Source organism: Heteronotia binoei, chromosome 18 (genome assembly GCF_032191835.1).
Source record: "Heteronotia binoei isolate CCM8104 ecotype False Entrance Well chromosome 18, APGP_CSIRO_Hbin_v1, whole genome shotgun sequence".
NCBI lineage: Eukaryota > Metazoa > Chordata > Lepidosauria > Squamata > Gekkonidae > Heteronotia > Heteronotia binoei.
The window spans coordinates 31,152,723-31,167,557 of NC_083240.1; the positions used below are offsets into that span (position 1 = coordinate 31,152,723).

A 14,835-nucleotide genomic window follows, 5' to 3' on the forward strand; every position below is an offset into this window, starting at 1 on the left:
TTCACAGCAGACTTTTTATGGGGTGGTTTGCCATTGCCTTCCCCAGTTATCTACACTTTCCCCCCAGTAATAGGCTTGCCAATCCCCAGGTCCCAGCGGGGGATCTTCCACTTTCCCAGGCTACTTCCTGCCCCCAGTCAGCTGGCTGGCGGGGGGGGGGGGAGGGGGGAAGCCCCGCCCCCAGAGGGCCATGTGTGTTTCCAGCTCCGGAGGCTTCAGTCTCTGATTGAAAGGCTTCCTCTTGGGATGGTGTGTCTGTTACTTTGAAGAAGTTGGCAGCAACTCGTGAGTAGAGAGGCCAATCCCTCGCTTCAGTCGCCAGAAACGGGGGGGGGGGGGGGGAGGAGAGGGAAACGTCTGCTGAGCACTTCATTATTCCCTATGTGGAGATTGATTCTCATAGGGTATAATGGGGAATTAATCTGGAGGTTTCGGGGGCTTTGGGGGAGCTGTTTTTTGAGGTAGAGACACCAAATTTTCAGTATAGTATCTAGTGCCTCTCCCCAAAGTACCCCCCCCCCAGGTTTCAAAACGATTGGACCAGGGGGTCCAATTCTATGAGCCCCCAAAGAAGGTGCCCCTATCCTTTATTATTTCCTATGGAAGGAAGACATTTAAAAAGTTGTGCTGTTCCTTTAAATGTGATGGCTAGAACTCCCTTAGAGTTCAATTATGCTTGTCACACCCTTGTTCCTGGTTCCGCCCCCAATGTCTCCTGGCTCCACCTCCAAAGTCCCCAGATATTTCTTGAATTAGACTTGGCAACCCTACCCAGCAAGCTGTGAAGCAAGATGTGAAAGAGCCTCCGCATTTTACTGACCTTGGAAGGATGGAAGGCTGAGTCAACCTCGAGCCAGCTACCTGAAAACCCAGCTTCTGCTGGGGATTGAACTCAGGTCGTGAGCAGAGCTTAGAACTGCAGTACTTTAACACTCTGCGCCACGGGGCTCAAGTATCAAATGAACACAATGCAAAATATGAATTTTCTCAGGTCATTAAAGTGCTTGTGCCAATATTTCAATATAGTCCATTAATTCAAGTACAAAGGTGGAATCAATAGAAGGATGTCTTTAGAATCACCTCAACAGGTCTTGCCAGCTTTCTGGTCCGTTTCAAGACCTTCTTCAAGGAGGTGGGGTTGAATGCTGTCCAGCCAATTCTTATCATTTCAATTATAGTCAACAGTCATCACAAACACAACTTTCCAGAGAAAAAAATTCTTGATGACTGAAAACTTTGGGCAAATCCTAGGCCGTCTGTGCAACATGATGATGTCACTTCTAGCATTACACCAGAAATGACGTTGTGCATCATCACGATGTGAAAGAGCCTCCCCATTTCTCCCCACTAATTGTCTGGGAAGCAGGGGTGAGAAACGAGGAGCCCAGCCAGAAAAGCCTGCCCCCCTCTGTTTCTCTATGTCATGATCCAGAGCGTAGAGAGGCCTGCAGTCCCCAGGGAAGCCTGCTTAGGAGTTACTGGGGAAAGCCTACATCTCCCAGGATCTCCTCTGTCCCTCTGATTGGATAGCGAGGGTTTTGGAGGAAAACAGGCCAAGAGGGGTGGGACCTGGAAAGAGAATATATAAAGGCCAAGCCCAGGAAGCAGAACGGAGGAAGGCTACTGCAAGGAAGAGACCTTCACCCTTAGAGGAAGGGTGAGTAGGCCTAGGTCTGACTGAGACAGTAGGGAATGTATAGAAAGGCGCGTTAGGGCATTTGCTTATTTTCCCTTCACCCCTTTACTCTTCAGTGCACCTTGTTTGTTTAGATTGCACTGAACTTCCCTCTTAAAATAAAACCTTTTTGTTGTTGTTCACTCTGCCTGGTCCTCACGCCTATTATATGGCCTAAGCTACAGGAGGCCTGAAGGGCTTGGGAGGGTACTCTGGGCCTTCTCAAGGGGAACCCTTAACCCAGAGAGGTGGCATGACACTCTGAGTGGTGGAAATTCCGGTGGGATTTTGCTACCCAAAGCTTGGAGATGGAACTCATGGAATGCTGCAAATGGATAATTTATTTATTTATTAATTTGTGTTAATTTGTATTCCACCCTTTCCCACAAGTGGGCTCAGGGCGCACAACAACAAAAGTTAAAACAATTAAAAACTGCAAGCTAAAACCATAAAATACAATAAAACAAATAGCATATGTGTCACAGGGGGTGGTTTCCATTGTCTGCTCCCCCCTCCCCGACACACCTGCTTTCGCTACAGGCACATAACACTGGGGGAGATCTACATTCGATACTGAAGAATACACAATCATCATTTAAAAAAGAGAGCTGCAGCCGGAAAGCAGATGTAAGTGATCCACCTGTAACTGAAACCAGGAGCAGTATCAGACGCCTTACTGATTCGGACCACTGAGTCTATCAAGGGTGGTATCATCTACTCTGACTGGCTCTGGCCCTCCAGGGTCTCAGGACAAGGTCTTTCACACCACCTACTGCCTAGTCCTTTTAAAATGGAGATGCTGGAGATTGATCCTGTGATCTTTGGCATGCCAAACGGGTGTTCTGCTACTGAGCAGCGAGCCTTCCCTAGCATGCAAGGGGCCGAAATAGATTATTATTTGGGTTTGGAGGAACTTGTCGGTTCTCCATTTGTTTCTTGAAACTCTCCCCTCAATCGTGCGGCAGCCCCGCCTAGCAAGATGGATCTCTGGCCAAATCTGGCACTGCAATTCTAGCTCCATCATACCAGAAGAGGTGAAGTTGATTCCCAGGTCTGCAACCAAGTAGGGCCAGTTGAGTGGGACCTCTGGTAAGATGCTCTAGCAGCAGGCGTCAGCCACACCTCCTGGGATGGAAGAAGAAGACACACCACTGCTTCTACCTGTAGCCGGGACAGCAGATGTGCCAACGGAAGGTGTGGGAGTGGCCAGGCCAAGTCCTTCTAGAAGTCCCCAACGCCACCTCTGTCGCCACAGAGAGAGAAGGGTCAGCGGGCTTTTGCAGTGGTGGGTGAACCCGAAGTCATTGGGTCAGGACACCTGTGATGCCAACCTGGGGAAGATATGCCCCTCCCCTTCTTGGGCTGCGATCACACCCAATAATTAATACACTTTCAATCCACTTTCCAACTGAATTTTGCCAGGTCACACAGTAAAATCCAGTTGAAAATTGGATTGAAAGTGGATTATTCAGTGTGTGCGACTGCAGCCCAGGATTCTGTTTCTATCAGGTTTGTACAGTCGGCAAACTATTAGTGCCAGATCAGGGCCAATTGCCACCTTACTGCTGTAGCAGGGGGAAAGTAGTTTCCATCCTTACCGTCTGCTTCTGGATCCTGAGGACTAGTTTTGGAGGATCACCTAGGCTGCCGAAAACCTTGATTTCTGTTGTTTTTAACCCCCTACTTGGGTTTCGTGTTGTTTTTTTGCCCTGGCTGGAATTGAAGAAGACGACTACCATAGATTTATACCTTGCCCTTATATCTGAATCAGAGTCTCAGAACAGCTTACAATCTCCTTTATCTTCTTCCCCCACAACAGACACCCTGTGAGGTAGGTGGGGCTGAGAGAACTCTCCCAGAAGCTGCCCTTTCAAAGACAACTCTACCAGAACTATGGCTTGACTCAAGGCCATTGCAGCAGCTGCAAGGGAAGGAGTGGGGAATCAAACCCGGTTCTCCCAGATAAGAGTCTGTGCACTTCCTTACACCAAACTGGCTCTCCCTGATGGAAGTTTCTTAGTGTTATCCTGTTTTTTATTATTGCGTGGTAAACTTTTATTATGTGAGTGGCCTCCAACCAGCTCCTCTTCTCTAGCACAGAGACTTCAGAAGAGCTGGGCTTTTATAACCCTGCTCACTTCAAGGAAAGAGGAAAAGGGCTCCTTCGCCGCCACCTCTCCTGCATGAACATCTACGGGCAATTACAGAGGCAGAAGGGCTCTTTAAGTCACTCCAACATGGACTCCCAAGGCTTTGGCCGAGTCTTCTCTGTGCAATGCTGACTGGTCATTTACTTCAAGACAACAGGCAAGGAATTTCTTCACTGCCTCTCACAATAAGCAGTGGGGTTCTTCCTTTATGCACCTCGCTTTCTCAGGCCTGTTTGTAGGAGCCACCCAAAGGATGTTCTCCTGGAGAACTTCTACTCCCTTGCCCAAGTCCTGGCTTGCATTTGATGAGCCCTTTGCCCAGAGCTTGGCTTGTATAGGCGAAAGTGGCTGAAGTACTTGATAAGGGATTAGGAGGTAAACCCAGTGTGGTGCAGCAGTTAAAGAGTGGGACTCTAATCTGGGGAACCGGGTTTGATGCCCCACTCCTCCTCCACATAAAGCCTGCTGGGTGACCTTGGGCCAGTTGCGATCCTCTCAGAACTCTCTCAGCCCCACCTGCCTCTCAAGGGAGACAAAAGGAAGGCACTCCTTCAGGTAGAGAAAAGCAGGATATCAAAACCAACTCTTCTTCTAAATTGGGAGTCAGAAGAGAAGTTGTGGGAAGGGACGTTGGCCTTCGACCCTATGCCCACACTCTGCGCTCCCAACTTAGCTCTTAGAAGCAGTCTGTTTGCTTTTCCCCAGAGGCTCCATCTAATGGTAATGTATGGATTGGCGGCGGGAGGGGGGGCGGAACAGGACAGAATTTACGTGGGAGATCAATGTTAGCAGGCTGGAGATCAGATCATGAGGGAGGGAGGGAGGGAGGGAGGGAGGGAGGGATGTGAATGTGGTTCTAACCAGAGGCCCAAACAATATGCTTTTCACAGGGTTTCTTTTTTTGAGCAGGAACGCAGTTCTGGCTGGCTTGGCATCAGGAGGTGTGGCCTAATATGCCAATGAGTTCCTGCTGGACCTTTTCTACAAAAAAAGCCATGTGAAACAATAGTGACATCCTAGAATGTGGCCTAATATGTAAATGAGTTCATGCTGGCCTTTTCCCACAAAAAAGCCCTGTGTGAAACAATGGTGACACCAGGGGGTGTTGCCTAATATGTCAATGAGTTCCTGCTCGGCCTTTTCTACAAATAAGCCCTGTGTGAAACAATGGTGACATCAGAGGGTGTAGCCTAATATGCCAATGAGTTCCTGCTGGCCTTTTTCCATAAAAAAAAGCTGTATGAAACAATGGTGAGGTCAGGGTGTGTGGCTTAATATGCCAATGAGTTCCTCCTGGGCTTTCTCTACAAAAAAAACCCTGTGTGAAACAATGGTGACATCAGGGGGTGTGGTCTAATATGCCAATAAGTTCCTGCTGGCCTTTTTCTACAAAAAAGCCCTGTGTGAAACAATGGTGACATCAGAGGGTGTGACCTAATATGCCAATGAGTTTTTTTGTAGAAAAAGTTCCTGCTGGACTTTTTCAATAAGAAAGCTCTGGCTATTCATATTCTTAGATCCACGCAAAACCTTAGGTCACGGAATCGATACTGCATAACAGTCTGAACGATGGTCGAGAGATTGGGATCGAGGAGGTTCAAATCTCCACTCAGCCATGAAATTCCCAACCACCCTGTGAAGAAGGCTGGGTCAAAAAATGACTGCCCCACAGTCACTTTCAGCCCAGCCTACTCCAAAGGGTTGTTGTGTAAAAAAAATGGGAGGTATGTATCCTGCCCTGATTTCCGTGGAGGAAAAGCAAGACTGAATAAAAGATGTAGATTGGAGAGGCCAGAAGGAGATGAGACAGCAGCTAGGCATCTTTCCATCATGAGTGTGACTTCACTAACGTTATATTTTAATTATTTGCTTTAGTTTTTTTGATGCTATAATCTGTTTTGGAAGCCAAAGGTGTTTTGTTTGGGTGTGTGTAAAAGCAGAATAAATGTGCAAGGAGACAGAAAATTCTGATGGCGCTTTTTTTTTTTGTATTCTCAAATCCTTTCCTATTAAAAAAATCTCCCTGAATGTAGAAAGCTGGTCCAACAGTGATAGGGCAACTCTAACCATTTCTCACCGGTGAGCTAGTTCAATATATTAAAGATTTTTGTTTTAACGTAAAGAAGCATTAAACAAAAAGATGATTTCCACCTGCCCAGAAATGGTATGATCCAGTAGCCTACCACTTCATCCTGTATAACTGGTTTATATGCTTTAGGCTTGCCAACCTCCAGGCGGTGGCTGGAGAGCTCACGCTATTACAACTGATCTCCAGGCAACAGAGATCAGTTCACCTGGAGAAAATGACTGCTTGGGAAGGTGGACTCGATGGCATTACACCCCAAACCCCGCCCTTCTCAGGCTCCACCCCCAAAATCTCCAGGTATTCCCAGCCCAGAGCTGGCAACCCTGCATGCTTTCAATAGAACAGCAGTAGCAGAGCAGGTCCTGGACTCTACCATTCCTACAGTGGGTTTTTGCATGTGTCATTGGCCCTTAATGAGGGGAAAAACATCTCCTTTTACATAGAAAGCTAGCATATCAGGGAGAAGGACTCTCCCAACATAATATTTTCTTACGAGCCAGAAGTTGGGTTTCTCCATGGAGGAAACATTCAAATAACCTTCCCACCAGTAGCCTGAAGTAGTACAATTCAGTAACTGCCTGATTTTTTTTATTGAACATACAAAAGCAAACCTTTTAGATTGAGTCTCACTTTACTGGGAGCACTGCAGGCCAGATACAAAGGGTGTAACAACAAAGCAACCCTCAATCTGCCAGAATCAGGCCTTTGTATTTATTTAGAATGTTGATATGCTGTTAGGATTCCCAGGTCTGTGTTGGAAAATACCTGGAGACTTTGGGGGTGGATCTGGGAGAGGGTGGAGTTTGGGGAGGGGCCTCACAGCCTGGTAGACTGCCATAGAGTCCACCCTTCCAAGCAGCCATTTCCTCCAGGGGAGCTGATCACTGCCAGCTGGAGATCAGTTGTAAAAGCGGGAGATCTCCAGGCCCCACCTGAAGGCCAGCAATCCTATTTGCTGTCTACCAAGATAACTGCTTGAGGAAAAAGTACACAAAGTAAAAGGTGCTAACATCAGTAAAAGCAACAAAAAATCATTAAAATTAACAAACCACAAAAAGCTGCATATTAAAAAAACCCAGCCAAAACATAAAAACAACACAAAGGGCTAGATCCTGATTGACTTCTTCACCAATGACAGGGGTGGGGTAATTTCTTCCAGTCCTGCTGCTCCATACCCTGAGTTGTCTCTTGTTTTGCTTCTGAGAGTCCTTTGTCCCCCCGGAGCAGCATTTCAGGAACCAGTGGGCCGTGGTTGCGGCGGGATAAGGAATATTCTGTTCCACTGACCAAAGTGCCTTACGTGAATGGAAAACACAGTCAGGATTTAACCCCAAACATTAAGAAGCTTAAAAGGATTCTTGTAAAAGAGACTAGAAGCAGACTGTTGAAAAAGATCAGGACTGCCCACGCCCCCCCCCAGGGTAAACACCTGGATAAAAAAGAAAAGATCTAACCTGCTACCGGAAAAGGAATACGGTAGGATCCAGGCAAGCCTCAAGGTGGCAGGGCATTCCACGTGAGAGGGGCCATCACTGAAAAGGCCCTGTCTCCATTTGCCCAATGCCTCCCCTCTGCAGGCGGGGTTATAGAGAGCAGAGCTTTTGAGGGGGCTCTCAATAGGCAGGGTGGACAATATGGAAGGAGGCAAGCCATCTCGGGCACTACAAATAAACACCAGCACTTTGAATTCTGCCCAGAAATGGCCAATGCAGACCTTTCAAAACAAGGGTGATACGACCCGTTTCACACAGCAGACGGTAACAATGACTGACAAGGACATTGCCGTGGCAGGTCTGCCTTACTCCCATTTTACGGATGGTTAGCTGAGACACACAGTTTGGAATTATAATGAGAAATACTGAGACAGAGAAAAGGGAGAGAGGCCAACCTTTTTGTTCTTTCACCCAAGCAACTGATTTCGGGGGAAACAGTCTTTTTTTCTATCACAGCCTTCTGTGGCCTTCTAAAAGGCTTTGGGGATTTCTCCCCTTCGCCACCAAAGCAAACAGATTACCAAGGGGAAGAAGAGGAAGCTGTCATAGTTTCTCAGCAAGGGGGGGGGGGCAGAATGCGCATTTAAAAAAAAAATAAATTGTGTTGGATTTTCCATTTGAACACCCTGTTGAGTTATTGGAGAGAAGTGGCAAACGGAAGGGGGTGGTTGGGGAAACATGACACCACCAAGAATGCCCCAAACGCCCCAGGATCGGAGTGAAATTTCAACGCAGTCAAGTTTTCGCTTGAGCTTAAGGAATGGTGATCCAATTAAAACACACCCCCTTCGTTCACGGGCATAATGAAGATGGAGAGAAAAGGGACTTTTCAGTGGCCCTTCCAGTCGGAACAAACACACCACTGGAACTTATCGCCAGCCTTTCCCTTTGGCCAGCAAGGTTATGAAAAAGAGGGGAGGGTCTGAAGCCAGATCCAAAAGTAGGAAAAGGGTAATATTTAACTGATCGGACTTAAAAAAAGAAAGAAAGGACAGTCGAGTTTTATTCTTTCTATCTGCATTAACTAAAAGGAGCTGGAAATGGAGGGGGGGGAGTTAAGAAAAGTGAACGCTCTCCTGTTTACTATGCATTTGCAATTCAAATTGTTTTCCTGGACAGTGGAAAAAACCCACATCTGCTTCACGCGTGGAACGCCTCTCTGGGATAAAGATGTATATTTTTATGCCTCTGATCTAACTTTACCCTTCCACTTCATTTTCCTTGGCCAAAGACATTATTCCAGAACACCGAGGGGGGTGGGGAGTGGAGAGGTTAACAACAGGACAGGATGTTACAAGAAAACCAGAGGAGCCCTCTTATCAACCCCCCCCCCCTTTTTAACGCAGATTTAAAATAAAAAAAAACTGATGCATTTTTTTTAAAAAAAACGTTACACATACAAACATCGCTCCTCTTTCTCTCCCTCCCCTCCCGACCGCCTTTCTTTGTTACCTTGGCTGTCTCTCCTTTCGAGTTTCCTATTTCAGCCTCTTTTTAAAATCAGTTTCACCCTCCCTCTAAACTTTCGATTTTTTTTTAGTTCCCTAGGCATTGCAAACACCTGTTTTAATTAAACCGCTTCCCAAACAGAACGATTTGTTTCTTTCAAAAAACCAGAATCTATGGGGGAGGGGAAGGAGGGGGGCGTGTTAGAGCAAAGGGGGGGGGGGAATCCTTCCAAGATTCTTTGTAAAAGACAAGGTGGGGGGGAAGCCAAGACGGTTTGGGAGGGTGCTCCGATCGTTTTGGAAGACAAGATTTTTTTTTTTTTAAAGGGGGAGAAATAAGTGCGGGGGTTTCTGCTTGACCTAACCCCCCTGAGCGCCCCCCTCCCCATCCCGGCATCTGAATTAGCCAAGGACTCGCAAGCGCATTGCTTCGCTACAAGCTACTTCCTCGTTTTCCTGCGAAGATCAGTAATCACGGTTAATAATTCTGGGGGTGTCTCCCCCCCCCCCCCCAACCCGAAGAAAGGTTGCGCTTACCTTGTTTTGGAGGAGAGAAAAGCCAGTTTGATCAAGCCATAGGTAAACAACTGTATCCTCTCCTTAGCCACACTGGCCACTTTCAGCCGGTGCTCTAAAATGTGCAGTTCCATTTTTTCCTTTTGGTCATTTGTGGTTCATCTATGGTTGGTTTGTTTTATGTTGTTGTTGGTGGATTCTTTGATCTGTTGTGAGTGTTTGTTTGTTCTCTTCTTGCCCCCCCTCCCCTCCCTCCTTTTGTCAACGGGGTATTTTTCCACTCTGTTCCTTGAACGTCTCCAGTGCGAGCAGGCAGAGTGGGGAGAAAGAATGACTTAGAAAGGGGGTGGGAAAGATGGGTATTTATATAGAAAGAAAAACCATCGCCAGGGGAAGGGAGACGTTGCAAACTGTAGGAGAAGTGGAGGTGGGGGGTGGGGGGGGAAGAAAGAGGGGAAAAGACGCAAAGCAATTTTAAAAAAAAAGACAGAGAGAAAGAGGGGAGGGGGACAGAGCAGAAGCTAGGAGAGTTGAGAGCTCCAGAGCGCAGAAAGAGCTGCTGGTGTTTCAGTGTAACAAACAACTTGCCACTCAAACGGAGCAGCAGTGGACATGCGCGCCGGAGCAAAGAACGCTGGGAGATGTAGTCCGGAGGCGGGGCATCTCTGTGAATGTAGTCAAAAACAAACAAAAACCCAGAGTTGGTCTGTTCCTCAACAATAGGGAACAAGCAAACAAAAAGCACACCCGAGATCTGTTGGATCATATTCAGATCAGATGTGACAACTAAGTAATTTTTTTTCAGAGGGTGTTTTCTTTTAAAAGCAATTCCTCTCTTGTTTGCACAGGGAAGAGAGCACAAAAGGAGGCTTGAAACTCAACACCAAAAAAACTAAGATCAAGGCATCCGGCCCCACCACACCTTGGCAAATAGAAGGGGAAGACACAGAAGTAGTGACATACTTCACATTTCTGGGATCCAAGATCACTGCAGATGGTGACCGTAGCCATGCAGTTAAAAGACATTTGCTCCTTGGGAGGACAGCTATGGCGAACCTGGGCAGTATGATAAAAAATAGAGACATCACCCTGCAAACAAAAGTCCGTATAGTCAAAGCGATGATATTCCCAGTAGTAATGTGAGAGTTGGACCATAAGGAAGGCTGAGCGCAGAAGAATAGATGCTTTTGAGCTGTGGTTCTAGAGAAGAATCTTGAGAGTCCCTTGGACTGCAAGAAGATCAAATCAGTCAGTCCTAAGGGAAATCAACCCAGACTGTTCCCTGGAAGGTCAGATGCTGAAGCTCAAATACTTTGGCCACCAAATGAGAAGGGAGCATTCACTGGAGAAGATCCTGATGCTGGGAAAGAAGAAGGGGATGGCAAAAGATAAGATGGCTGGACACCGTTACTTATGGATGTAACAAACAGGAATTTGAGCAGATTTCGGAGGATGGTGGAAGACAGGAGGGCCTGGCGTGACTTGGTCCATGGGGTCGCTTGGTCCATGGGGTCGCAAAGAGTCAGACTCGACTGTTACTGAACAACAACAAATTTTCCCATTCCCAAATGTTTTTGGGAGCTTGCCTTTACTGCGACTTGTTCGGAATTTGTGTATGGGACATACTTCTTAGGTGTCACTTGAAACCACAGATCTATGCACATTTGCTCAACAATAACAGAGACTCCACAAAACCTAGATGTGTGTAAGGCTGCCAGCCTCCAGGTGGGGCCTGGAGATCTCCTGCTTTTACAACCGATCTCCAGCCGGCAGAGATCAGTTCCCCTGGAGAAAATGGCTGCTCTGTGGCATTGCACCATGCTAAGGCCCCTCCCATCCCCAAACCCCACCCTCTCCCAGATCCACCCCCAAAGTCTCCAGGTATTTTCCAACACATACCTGGCAACCCTAACGTAGCATATACTCCTCTTGACCTTGTTTTCCAAGGCCAATCCTTATTTCCTGTCCTCTGTGTTTGTGTGCATGTCTTGTTAAAATCATTGCTAGGGAGAGTTGTAAAGGGTGCTGCTGTCTTTGAGAATTCAGGTCCCTCTCCAGAGAACTTAGAAGCTGGGATAGATGCATCTTGTACTTGGTAAATAAGTGTACACATGAGCACTAAAGTGTTATTAAACAGCCTTCGATACCTCCACCTTGGAACTGTGGCTGGTTTAGTCACAGCTGACTTACGGCAACCTTGCAGGATTTTGTAGGCAAAAGACATTCAGAGATGTTTTGCCATCGCCTGCCTCTGCATAGCGATTTGCGGTGTTCATGGGGGTCTCCCACCCAAGTAGTAACCAGGGCTGACCCCAGGGCTTTTTTTTGATCAGGAACGCACAGGAACACAGTTCCGGCTGGCTTGGCGTCAAGGGGGATGGCCTAATATGGAAATGAGTTCCTGCTGGACTTTTTCTACAAAAAAGCCCTGTGTGGAATGATGGCAATGTCAGAGGGGTGTGGCCTAATATGCAAATGAGCTCCTGCTGGGCTTTTCCTACAAAAAAGCCCTATGTGAAACAATGGCGATGCCAGGGGGTGTGGCCTAATATCCAAATGGGCTCCTGCTGGGCTTTTTTGTAGAAACAGTGTGAAACACTAATGATGCCGGGGGTGTGGCCGAATATGCAAATAGGTTTCTGCTCAGCTTTTTCGACACACACAAAAAAGCCCCGGCTGACCCTCCTTAGCTTCTCAGATCTGATGAGACTGAACTCACCTGGGCCATCCAGGGCAGGGCTGCTATACACTAATCCTGTCTTTCTGGTGTGTCTTGAACCTCAGAAATGGCATCTTCTTGGCCTTCAAGGCAGTGCTGTGCAAGCTACTGGTGGGTAACCCTGCAGGACAGAACCTTCGGCAATGTGTAATCACGGCATGTACACAATGGTCCTTGGTATGAGAGCAGGAGTATATAATTATTGCATCTTTTCTTCTGACACAGGATCCTAGGGGACATACATAGGTTTCCTAGGATGTCTGCCAGACAGCAGTATCGCTGTGTCATATGCTTTCTGAGCATATCCAGGGTACATACCGTATGTCCATATTCTCATTTGTGAAACAGTGGAAAGCAGGACATTAACTCTGGGTGCGTCCACGTTAGAGTTGGACATTGTGCTCTCGTTATGCTAAAGAAAAGGAAATGTTTGTGACTGGATTGGCTTGTTGCACGGGATATGGAGGAGGGTTGCCAGGTCTGTGTTGGAAAATACCGGGAGACTTTAGGAACCGGGAGAGGGCGGGGTTTGGGGAGGAGAGGGGCCTCAGCATGGCACAATGCCACAGAGTCCACCTTTCAGAGCAGCCATTTTCTCCATGAGAGCTGGTCTCCGCCGGCTGGAGATCAGTTGTAAAAGCAGGAGATCTCCAGGCCCCACCTGGAGGCTGGCAACCCTAGCGGGTGTTTTAGAAGAGCCCAGCAAGACTTTTGGGACTCTGCACTGCAGAGAGCACCCATTTGGAAACACCTGTCTCCATGGCAGGCTTGGAAACTCCTAACATTTTGTGGTACTTACCAACACTACATAATTGGACCCAGCCACCTACTATAGCCATCTTGGGATTTATTTCACCCATCCTAGGGCAGCCATTTTGTTGCAATGCTCCCTTCATCTTCTCCGTGGACTCAGACGTTGTGGTAGCCATTCTGTGATTAGTCTCCCTCTCCCCAGACAGCCATTTTGTTGTGGCACCAACTACCTCTTCTCATCATTCTGAAAGCATTCACTGAGTCAACAAGTGTTGTGTACTGAATTTAAGGTTTCGCGATAGCCACGTGTGCAACTGAGTGACTGTGGGAAACCGTGGATGATTGATTTGAACTCTAAGTTTGAACCCATGAGCGGTTAGGGTGCGAAACTTAACCGCAGTGATTTGGCATGGGACTCGGGGGTGGTTGTTTGCATGTTTTATATGAGAGAAAAACGGGATATAAATATTTAAATAAATAGATGTTATAAAAGCAGTCACACGTGGGGGTTGGCTGTGTGTGTATGGGGGGTGGCGTGGATCTGAGCCGAGGAAAAATTGAGAGATCCACTTTCCTCATGTTGTTTCTTTGATGTCAAAGCCCCCCTGGGCTGTCTTGTTTTTATAAAAGAGACAGTAACAATATGGAAACCCACTTCTGCCTTTCCCCCTACGGAAGCTGAAAACGGTTAGGAGATACTGTTTTTTTATTTATTTTACTGAGGAAAAGGCACAGCGCTAGGAATCAACTCCTTTCCCCCAGTGAAAACTGACCTGAGCCAGATCTCTCTGTCAACTGCTTTAAGGTCAAAGATAGCCAGGGTGGGGTACTGGTCAGAATGTCAGATGAAGTTCTGGGAGACCCAAATTCAAATCCCTTCTCTGCTGTGGATGCTTGTTGTATGACCTTGGGCCAGTCACACAGTCTCAGCTTCGGTTTCCTGAAAGCACTACTGTTTGTGAGGATAAAATGGAGGAGAGAACAGTGTTGTAAACCACCTTGGATCCTCATTGGGGAGAAAAGTGGGGTATATATAATTAAAAATGAATAATTAAATCACATGTAGGGCTTCCCAGTGATGGAATTCTGCTGTTATCCATAATTTAGTTCTTAGAATTAGAGGAGGGTGTCCTAGAGTGTCTAGGGGAGATTGCTGGTTTCTCCGGTTCAAGGATCTCATGTGTGGGGAAAGACCTTTCTCTGCGCGAGACCCCAGAGAGTCTCTGCCAATCAAAACAGCCCACGGTCTACCTCAGCAGAAGGCTGCTTTGTTGTGTTCATAGAGCTAAGATCCATCAATTCTATGCTCTGAGATATAGCCCCTAGAAGAGCGGAATAAGCCAAAAATAATAAACTTGTACTAGCACTAACAAAGCATCATCCACAGAGAAACACAGGGACAAAATAGGAACTGTGGTTTAACACTGATGGGAAACAATAGAAATAGGGACTGTTGCAGAAAAAACAGGGAGAGTTAAATCATATTGGATTAGAATCTGGGAAACCCAGGTTTGAATCCCCTCTTGTGCCTTGGAAGCTTGCTGGGTGACCTTAGGTCAGTCACGCTCTGTCAGCCTAATCTACCTCACAGGGTTGTTGTGATGATTAAGTGGAGGAGACGAGAAGCTGCCTTGGATCCCCATTGGGAAGGAAGTGGTTTTCAAATGAAGTAAGTAAATACACAAAATTGCATTGAGCATGTGCAGAGTTCTTGAATTAACAAGCACACGCTTCTGGGTTTCTAGAGAGTTAGGATTTATTTTACTTATTCATTTCAGTTCATTTATATGCTCCTTTCCCCTTTCCCCAGTGGGGACCCAAAGTGGCTTACACTATTCTCCCCTCCTCTGTTTTATCCACACAACGACCCTTGAGGTAAGTTAGGCTGAGAGTGTGTGACTGACCCAAGGTCACTCAGTGAGCTTCCATGAGGGAGGGTGGATTCAAACTCAGATCCCAGTCAAACACTCTAATACTGCACATTGTCTCTGAGGT

At 47.0% G+C, this 14,835-nt stretch overlaps 1 protein-coding gene across 1 annotated transcript in view; it reads right to left on the minus strand.

Annotated features, from left to right (window-relative positions):
• Positions 1 to 9,981, minus strand: part of CASTOR2 (cytosolic arginine sensor for mTORC1 subunit 2) — a 97,603-nt gene extending 87,622 nt beyond the window's left edge. The window contains exon 1 of the mRNA XM_060258906.1: positions 9,390 to 9,981. Coding sequence (XP_060114889.1) covers positions 9,390 to 9,502 — 113 coding nt within the window. The 5' untranslated portion in view covers positions 9,503 to 9,981. The remainder of the gene's footprint in view (positions 1 to 9,389) is intronic.
• Between the last annotated feature and the right edge of the window lie 4,854 nt (positions 9,982 to 14,835).